The sequence below is a fragment of the Elgaria multicarinata genome, chromosome 1, assembly GCF_023053635.1.
Source record: "Elgaria multicarinata webbii isolate HBS135686 ecotype San Diego chromosome 1, rElgMul1.1.pri, whole genome shotgun sequence".
Classification (NCBI taxonomy): domain Eukaryota; kingdom Metazoa; phylum Chordata; class Lepidosauria; order Squamata; family Anguidae; genus Elgaria; species Elgaria multicarinata.
The window spans coordinates 130,563,967-130,574,054 of record NC_086171.1 but is presented as its reverse complement, the minus strand read 5'-3'; the positions used below and the strand labels follow the sequence as shown (position 1 = coordinate 130,574,054).

At 40.0% G+C, this 10,088-nt stretch overlaps 1 protein-coding gene across 1 annotated transcript; it reads left to right on the top strand.

The window, feature by feature from the left end:
• The first annotated feature begins 936 nt into the window (after positions 1 to 936).
• Positions 937 to 9,973, top strand: RPF1 (ribosome production factor 1 homolog). The gene is made up of 9 exons (XM_063136840.1): positions 937 to 1,143; positions 1,823 to 1,879; positions 3,278 to 3,358; positions 4,046 to 4,141; positions 5,537 to 5,690; positions 6,613 to 6,695; positions 6,785 to 6,966; positions 7,048 to 7,174; positions 8,840 to 9,973. Exons 1-9 carry the CDS (start codon positions 943 to 945, stop codon positions 8,879 to 8,881), a joined length of 1,023 nt encoding a protein of 340 aa, XP_062992910.1. The 5' UTR covers positions 937 to 942; the 3' UTR covers positions 8,882 to 9,973.
• The last annotated feature ends 115 nt before the right edge of the window (positions 9,974 to 10,088 follow it).

Here is a 10,088-nt window from a genome sequence, read left to right as displayed (position 1 = left end):
TGGGCGGTATAAAAATGCAATAAATAAATAAAATTATTAATTACTAATTATTATATTTGCATCCCACCTTTCCCTCAATACTCAAGGCAGCTTTACAAAATTAAAACATATACAATTAAAACATCAACAGAAACATACAAACGTTAAAAATATAATTAAATCTGTATTAAAACATTTTAAAAAGATTTAGGAACAAATGTCGTCGTCATCATTATCATCATCATCCACATCTTGTGTAGGACCTGAAGTTTTCTGTTTACTCGTTAAAGTAAAAATGGTCCTTTATGTGTTTCCAGGGCTAGAAAGGAGAAATAAGATGTCCAGTATTATGACTGAGGGGGGCATTATTTCCAGATTATGAAGAAGGGAGGCTGGGTCTGAGACTTGACTGAGAAACTGTTAATATCCCTCTTCTGCAGATGGACGCCGGCGGTGGAGGGGGCTTTTAGGAACACACTTTAATTCTGCCCAAGTAAATCTAGTTAAATTTCCACCTCTGTCAGCCTCAATGCTCATTTTAATGAAGACAACATTGTGCTCTTCCGACTCTGTAATTGAGGGAGAACCCAATGATGACCGGAAATCAATGGATGCCTGACAACCTAAGCTTTTATTCTGTATCTATGGTTTCCTGGTTTTGTAATCCCGCACAAGCGCAAACTATCCGCTAATGAAAACCTGTCCACCAGTGAGGAGTATGAGCATGCGCAGAAAGACCTTGATCATTTCTCCTCTCCCCTATTAACAAGATATCGAACGCTAATAATCTCCGATGTAGCAAAACTACGCCGTGCCGGTCAGTTGTGCGCAGGCTCACAACTTGTTTCCTGGTTGGCTTATTACAGGAGACGTACGCTTTTGCACAGGCGCACTCTGCGAGCCAGCGGCGGATGACCCCGGAAGTGATGGTAGGGCTGAAAGGTCAGTGAGCGAGGAGACAGCATGGCGGGCAACGCGGGGGAAGGGAAGAAGCCGCAGAAAGAGCAACGCGATGCCGAGAAAACGAGCCAGGCTTCGGGGGCAGGGGAGGGCCAAGGGAGCGCCCCCGAGACGGTGTTCCCGCCGTCTTTCAGTGTCTCTGAAATTAAGAACAAGCAACGGCGCCATTTCATGTTCCTGCGCTGGAAGCAGCAGCAGAGGAAGGTGCGAGTGAGGAGGAAGAGGCGGCGGGGAAAGGAGGCCGGGGTGGAGGATGGGGGCGCGACCAGCATCGATGCGGCTATTCTGAGCTCGAGGAGCTTCGTGTCTAAATATGAAATGCGCTACGTGTTCGCATAGGGAGGGATGATTGATGGTGGCTGTAGTTTGGACAGAGAGAACGGATTAATGCCATACACAGACTTGGGTGGTGGGGAAAGCTCATAAATTTGGCAAGGAAATCCTTTGTGTCTTTCTGTGGTCTCAAACGAATATGAAATGGACTGAGAGATTTTGTGTTGGATTTGGATTGGGTAGATCTAGTTCCATTCTATGCTTGACTGTACTTTTCATTATTTATTAATTTATTTATTATATTTATATACCGCCCCATAGCCGAAGCTCTCTGGGTGGTTTACAAAAGTTAATGGCTTTAGGTTAATTGGTTTCTTCAGCTTGACATAAGGGGTGGGGAATTTGTGGCTCTGGAGTTGTTTTGGCCTACAGTTCCCATCAGTCTTAGCCAGCAAAGCCAATGTTGAGGGATGATGGAAGTTGTAGGCCAAAACATGGGCAAGACCACAAGTTATCCAACTGTGAAAGGCTGGCTGTGAGAAGAAAATGTCTGTTCCCTTTCTTTCTTAAAATATGTTTTGTTACTTTCTTTTCCTCTGTTTACCTCCAGGAGAAATTAGCCATTAAGAAAAAGAGAAAAAAAGAGCGAGAAGCACTTGGAGACAAGGTAAAGGGGAAGGATTAAAAATGGGTTAATAAGTGCTTTTCATTAATAAAACATGTTAATTTATTTGCAACTGACCACTAAAGTGGCAATAACACCATAGTAATTATATAAGACATTTTAACTTTTTAGACGTCCTCCACCTACATTTCATTACTCAGGCCCAACATAAACACATGGCATCATCAAGGCCTTCAGCACCAGTGATCCCCAAATGTCACTGGTGCTGAGGGCTATTGTGGATTGGGCTCACTCACCTATGTATGCCACTGTAGCTTTTACCTGATATTGGGAAGCTATAAGCCACCTATCATTTTAATATTCCCACAATGCCCTGGGGCAATATTGTGTAACTTGGGAAATGCTAGGAGTTCATAGAATCATAGAACAGTAGAGTTGGTAGGGGCCTATAAGGCTATTGAGTCCAACCCCCTAGAAAAAGTTGTAGGACTTTTTCTAAACATGCATAGGATTGCTCCTTTAGTCATTTCTGTGATTAAAAGAATTTGAAGTGCAGCTACTGTGTTTGTGTTCACAGGTTACTTGTATATAAAAGTAATCTGTAATTGTTGAATATTTATAGCTTCTAACTAGGATCATAGTTTCTATTTAAAAGCTTTCAACATTCAGTAGTCTTTAAAATTGATTACTTTAGTGGATCCAGACTCATGCTTGGAGTAGAACCATTGAAATAAATAAAAATTTAGTAATGCCTAAAATCTGTTTTCAGTGGTTTTACTATAAGTATGTATAAGTCTGGATCCAACATGTTGTTTTGTGCTGTGATGTAAAATTGGATGCTTTGCACTGCAGTACAAGTCTACTTAACTGGAATGTTTGGCATAAGTAAGGTTTGGCTGATGGATGTTCTAGGGCAGGAATGTGGAACCTACAGCTTGCAGGAGATCTCCATCTGGCCCACTAACTTCTCTGCTGCCCTTATCAGAGATAAGAGATTTCCCCTCCTCCCTCTCATGTTACAATGACGCTTTTACAAAGCCTCCATGGGTACCAAATGGGGCTTTTTAAAAATGTCATTGTAGGATGGCGGTGGGGCACTGCTGGGGAGAGAAAGGCTAGCCCTCCTCTCTCAAAAGCTGTGAACTCCCCTTGAAAAAGCATCCCTCCCCCTGTTGCAATCACATTTTTAAAAGCCTCCACTGGCATAAATGGAGGCGTTTTGAAAACCTATTTCCAGTGAGTGAATGGGGGTCTAGGCAATCATACCAACAGTGGGATGACCAGAACCAATTTGGCCTTCAGGCTGAAAAAGGTTCTGTATCCCCATTCTAGCGTACTTGTACTGGCAGACTGCATAAATACTTTTTTACCCTTTTAACTGGAGCATTTGGTAATTTTTTTAAAGTCTGTTGATTTCATGTATTAACTTATTTCATACAGGCACCACCAAAGCCAGTACCAAAGACAATTGAAAACCAGCGTGTGTATGATGAAACCACAGTTGACCCAAATGATGAAGAGGTAGCTCTTTTGAAAACCATTTTAAAGTAAACTAATGCTGAATTAAAAATCCCCTTTGAAGGTTTTATACTGAATTATTTCTGTTCATGATTATGTTTGATAAATAACTCTAGGCCTTTGATTTGCATACAACATCTTGAGTTCATTTACTGATTGGTAGCATATCAGTAACAATTGCAGGTCATTGATCTCAAGCTGTTGTGACCCACTTCTTTAAAAATATCAAACTCCAGATTTTTCTGTTAAAATCTAAAGCAGGCTTTCTTATTGTTTTCAGAGAAGATTTTCTCATCTCCAGTTATAAAAGAATCTGCTAGCAGATGATTTGAAAGATGGAGAGCTGCTAGTAGTCAGAATTGATAATACCTGTCTAGATGGACAAATAGTCTGACTTCATATAAAATAGCTTTTATGTTCCTATCTTGCAAATATACCTGAAGCAGCACTGAAGGTAACATAAAAAGTGCCTCTGATATTCATTTTTACAGTCTTATTTTTAAGCGCCTGACGACATGTTTCTTAATACCTAAAGCTTGTGTCCAGAGAACATCTTGTTCAATGGTATAGCAATGTAACTAAATTGTAAATGGCTACTATAGAGCTGCCAGGTCTTAGCTCTCCCAAATTGAAGGTTTTTACTTTAAAAAACAAAGTTATTTAGTCTGATTTCATACAATCATTTTCCAGGTTACTTTGGATGAAGCTACAGATGAATTTGCACCCTACTTCAATAGGAACACTCTTCCAAAGATTCTTATCACAACATCTGACAGACCTCGTGGGGTAAAAACACATTTTTAAAGCAGTCATACAAACTTATTTCACCTTGATTATTCGTAATATGGAGGACATAACTCTATAAAAGTTTGTAAATAGTTTGAGAAAGATCCCTTTAAAAAATAAATTAAAAAGGACATGCATTTAAAGTTATGGACTTAGAAGTCTAACACCAACCAATTGCTATTACCTTGAATTTATGTTTAAATTTGTGCACTGTAGCCACGTTGAATTAATACGTGCTCAGACATGCACAGGAACAGACAATTAACCAAAAATGTAATAGCTTGTGTTGATGGCGTTTTGCTAAATGTGACAAAGTGAAAAAATACCTATGCTTTATTCTACAGCTTTTCACTACCTCCGTCTGAAGCCCCAAATCTGAGTCGAGGCAGGCTGATACAGTCTGCCTCAGCCCAAATATGAAACGGTACCAGATTAGCCTTGGGCTGATTTGGGGCAGAGGTGCCCGCCCCCTGCCTTTCTGTGAGGAAAAGCTGTCACAAGTCTGCCCATGAGACCATGATTCACATCCCCTGTCACCCTCCAAACCTGCTGCCTGAACTTACCTTTGCCGTGCATCCGTCTCCATTAAATCTGTGATTTAAAGGTAAGATGGGAGTTCTCTCCTTTTCATAGTTCTATGACTGAAAACTATAGCAGCCGTAAAAGGCCCTTTTGCTAGTTTTCTACCATAGATCTATGAAAAAGAGAGAGCCCCCATCTTACCTTCAAATCATGGTTCTTAGAGAGGAGGACACACAGCAAAGTTAAATCCCGGTGGGTTCAGGGGTGGGGGGTGGTTGAGCAAGCGAGCAAGAAGTCCAAAGGACTCCCAGTCAGCCTTGTGCCCCACTTTGCTGGGTGCCTACCTCAAAGCAGTGCTGCAAGCACCAAAGAACCAGCAAGTCCAACCTGTTTGGCGTGTGTGTGTGTGTGTGAACCTCGCTTTGGCTTCAGTTCTGAAGCAAGGCAGCCAAACGTGAAGCACACTGAGTTGAATTAGGGCTTTTTTGGAGGCTCTGAAATGGCCGCCGAGGCCTGTCGGGGGGGAAGGCTGTGCACAGCTTTACTTTATTCCTGCTCTTTTTTTGCTTTGGTCCAAGCTTAGCAACCTGATCACTGTGGAAACACTGTGTAGTTACCTTCTATTGCCAGAGTTAGGCAAGTTTGTCAGAGCTTCCATAAAGTGCAGCAAGCATATGCTGTTTGTTGCAAAAGGCATAGTTGTTCTGGTTCATCAGCATAGCCCTAGTGGTTCCAGTAGAGATTGCTAAAAATGTACATTATAGAGAAATCTCCATACAGTTTGGGAGTTAAAGTACAGTGACCCATTCATCTTGTATTGCATAATGTATGAATCATCCCACCTAACTCATTTGCATAAACTCTTTTTTGCAGAGAACTGTGAGGTTCTGTAAACAATTATCAACATGTATTCCAAATTCTCATGTTTACTACCGAAGAGGACTGGCTCTAAAAAGAATTATTCCACAATGTATATCAAGGGACTTCACAGATCTAATAGTTATCAATGAAGATCGTAAAATACCAAGTATCCTTCCCAAATGGGAGAATCTCTTTATGCTGGTTGGGAAATCAGATATTAGTACTGAGTAGCAAATATCGTAGCATTCTTCAATTTCAAGGAAAAGCAACAATTCAACAGTTCTTAGTTGTGAGTGAGATGTATTTTAGAAATCGTAGCTTCCCATGAAGTATAGAGTTTTTTACTGTTGCATTGAATATTCTTTGAAAACTTACATAGTTTTCTAACTTTACATCGTAGCTAGGATTATGGGGTGAGATATAGGCAGACTCAAAATCCAGCTGCAGTTTTTAGAGCACCTTTATTTAGATAGAATGCCACTCATTTCAATCTATTCACACTTTCCATATTCACTCAGATAGTTACCCATGTTGGAGTAACAGAACCTGGAGACCAGCCAGGTTGCATACTCAGCAGGAAGTGTGCTGTGTGCAGCTGCTTTGTTGAAGTTCTGGTCTTCCTCAGTTGTTGATTTTGGGGTATTTAAAATATTCTTCTTTCTCAAGCCTTTCCACAATGTGGAAAAACATGCCTGTTGACTACTTGTCTTGATTGTACATGAATTGAGTGTGTCTTATCAATACTAAAGGACACCACTTTTCCTCAGAGGTTTTGACCGCCACTTCACTTGCTGGCACTCATGTGAACCTTGGCTTTTGGCTTTTTTTGAAAGTCTGTTTGCCCTTCTTTCTTTTTTTCTTAAGTGCACTGATCAACTGCATTTTGTTCACATTCCACAGTTAGCTTTGTACATCTTGTTTTTCAGTTAGCTTTGTGCATCTTGTTTTTCACAGTCTTTCCACTATTATTGCATGTTTCTTCTGGTAACTTTGGTTCATTCAAATTTCCAGAATACATTCACCTGAAAGGGGGTGCGTTATGTGATTTTCACTTAATATCTACACAAGTCTTAACTGTGTTTAAACAGATGGGCTTGTGTTAAGTCACTTGCCTGAAGGCCCAACTGCTCATTTTAGGATGAGTAGTGTTCGTCTGCGTAAAGAAATAAAGGTGAGCTTTTTCTAGCAAGCAAGCAAGTCCCCGTTTGTGTAACTGTGTTAGATTTAACACTCACGGCAATATTTTGTCATTTATTCTAGAGAAAAGGGAAAGATCCCACAGAACATCAGCCTGAAATAATCTTGAACAACTTTACAACACGGTTAGGCCATTCCATCGGACGAATGTTTGCATCTCTCTTCCCTCATGACCCTCAGTTTGTCGGTAGACAAGTAGCCACATTTCACAATCAACGTGACTATATATTTTTTAGGTTTCATAGGTGAGTGTCTGAGAACTTTTGACAAAAGTTGTGAGAACTGATTTTGACAAATTTGCTAATGTTGCCTATTGCCTTTTAAAGGTATATCTTCAAAAATGAGAAAAGAGTGGCAATTCAAGAACTTGGCCCACGTTTTACCCTGAAATTAAGGTCTCTTCAAAAGGGAACTTTTGATTCCAAGTTTGGAGAATATGAATGGATTCACAAGGTATTGTATTTCAACAATTTCTTAGCACTGGAGAAATGTAAGAGTCTAGATAATATCTACAGTTAGCACTGTCCAAATGGTAGACAATTTATTTTTAGGTACACAGCAGACGTTTTAATGCATTTTGCATAATAGTTGAGTTAATAACAAATTTTAAGCAATATCTGCCTGCATATATCTTTTAAATAATTGACATTATATCATTTTTGTATTGGCTTTGCTGAATATGAAGTAACACTTGAATAAACTAAACCTAAGCAATAGTAGCCAAACTCTAAAGTACCATACAACTAGCTCACACGTACAATGAAGTTATTTACTCGTATAGTACTTACTACACTTCTGTATCACCCAATAGCTAAAGCTCCCTTTTAAAGTGGTAGTTTTCAAATCTGTTTTTGATACAGCATCTTAGCCAGCTATTGAAAGAAGTTAATTACACAGGGAGCAGAGGCCCTCTTACTATGCTCTTGCGTCATGACAAGCCAGGGCCAGATAATGAATATGCAAATCCCACCAGCATGCATGAATACCAATATGGATTAAATAAATTATAGTGAGCTGTTTTGTTTGAACCAAGTCATTTGCTTAGGCTGGGCTTGTTGGTCTCTGATTTTGTGCTGCATCTCTGCCTGAGGCCAGGGACAATCCCCTTCCCTCAGCTCCATGGTTGGATCTGGAGGCATGGGTAGGCAGGGTCCTTGCAATTGTGCTGTGCTTCTGAATCTTCCGATATACAGCACAATTGCAAGGACCCTGCCTGCCCCTTTCCAGCTCCAAACTTGGAGATGGGGCTTATTTGGAACACAGTTTCCACTCTATTGCTTAGATCCAAAGATGAGTCCCACCTCTCCCTCCTGCTGTGCAGGAAAAGCCTGGGGCTTAGTTGTGTAGTCAAGCCACATCTCAAGTGCCTCTACCATCCATGGCCCAGCCTCAGGCCAGTTGGAACTCATCTGTGTGGTGGGTAGAGATGTGGAGGTGTGTGAAGAGCTATTTCCCCCTCTTCACACCTGTAATGGTGGGCAGTAGAGGCATCCACACTCCAGTTCCAGTATTTTTATGCCTGTGGTGGCAGAGGTAAACCTTAGTACTGCTATTATCCACTGCTCAATTCCAGTCTTCTTCTCCACAAAGTTGAAGGGAAACAGTGTTTGTATGGTGGGGTGACAAGCGATGCTCCTTCGAATGTTGTTGCCAGTCACCCATGTCAGTTGGGTCAATTGTTGACAGCTGCCTAAAGTTGAACTTGAGGTCTTAGCTAGTTAGATCTTGGCCAAGATTCTTTCTAAGTGATTTAAAATAAGAATTAAGGGGGAAATTATACAATAACCTAAACTCAGAACAGTGACTAGAACAGTGTTTTTCAACTGGTGGGTAATGGCAAAGCTGTTGCCACCATGTTGGAAAATTGTGAAAGTGGGTTCCATGTTTCAGGTTTGGAGTCCGAGGTGGGTTTCAGGTCTGGACTAGTTGAAGACCACTGGATTAGATCATGCTCTGGTGCTGCCACCTAATCCATTGCATTGAGGAGTGAACTAGGCATAATCACTTTACAGTCAGTCAGTCTGGATATACTTTCCTGAAATGCTAAAAATATTTCTCATATGAAAACATGCTGTCTTTATTTTATAGTACCCTAAAAATGTGTTCTCTCTCTTTCAGCGTCGTGAAATGGACACAAGTCGAAGAAAATTCCACCTATAAGAGTAGACTGAAGATGAAGTGGCCATTTATTTTTTGGCTGTGTTAACAAGAACACAGGAATTGGGATAGTGTTGCCTTAAGGCTATTCCTGCTCTGTATGGACAAACTTCAAACAAATGACTATTACTGTTGGACTGGTGCCTGTTGCTTTCAGTGCCTTTGGATAGCTTTCTAATTGTGCCATTTATTTACAAATGCCAGAAGACTTCATGTTAGTGTCAAGAAAACTGCATCATTTGCTGTCCACTTATACCAAGAGATTATGAAGTCTTCTCAGAAACAGTATTTTGTGTAACACAGTCCTCTGCCATAGGTGAAACACACGTATTTTATGACAAATCCTGCTATACATCTTAAATAACAGCACAGGCTGTAAGTGAGTTGGTTATCAAGTTGCTAAAAGTAAACATTTACTATCTCTCAACTTTCAAAACTTTCCAATGGTTTTATATTTCAGAATATTAGAACTGTTTGGTTCTTAAGGTCAAGTATGCAAGATTTGTTTATTAAAGTGAGGGAAGAAGTAAAAGTATTCAAACCAGAAGACTTGTGGGGAAAAGTCTATATTTGACACTGAAAATGTAGAGTTGCTTTCTTTGGGTTAATATTTATAATAGTGTCTAGACATTTACCATGTCTGGCTTTCTAAAAACTAATGTAGTTTCAGTAAGTGAGAGAATAAAGCCACATGGTACAGGTTAGATGAAAATCATTATTTTAAAAATCAAAATTAACCTGTTGGGTGTTTTACTGTGGTTTTAATTTTTGTGAACCGCCCAGAGAGCTTCGGCTATTGGGCGGTATAAAAATGTAATAAATAAAATAATAAATAATAAATAAAATAAAATGCTGGGATTTTGAAAGAAGAACTTGGCCAATATTAAATAGCAGGCATCTGCATGCCACACTAAGCTATATAGTTTAGCGTTACATATTTGAACCTTGGATTTGTGCACTCAGCCTTTGCTCTTTCCTGGTGGGGCAATGAGAAAGCGCTGGCTTTGATTTTGAGCAAACTGCAGTTTGCTATGTCAGAACTGGGGTAAATTGTGTTAACTACAGTTCATCCAAATAAACTAAGTTCAAAATATAGTTAATAAGCCTGGCTTCTTTGAATAAACCATAGTTAACACTAAGTTCACTTTCCACTTTGGACATAAAGCACTGCCAAACTCCTGTTAGTTGAAAGTGGAAGCGAATGTTTTTG

Coding starts and splice junctions, on each gene's coding strand:
- RPF1 (XM_063136840.1), top strand. CDS start 943: ATGGCGGGCAACGCGGGGGAAGGGAAGAAGCCGCAGAAAGAGCAACGC. Junction 6,967..7,047: donor ATATTTTTTAGGTTTCATAG/GTGAGTGTCTGA, acceptor TGCCTTTTAAAG/GTATATCTTCAAAAATGAGA. Junction 7,175..8,839: donor AATATGAATGGATTCACAAG/GTATTGTATTTC, acceptor TCTCTCTTTCAG/CGTCGTGAAATGGACACAAG.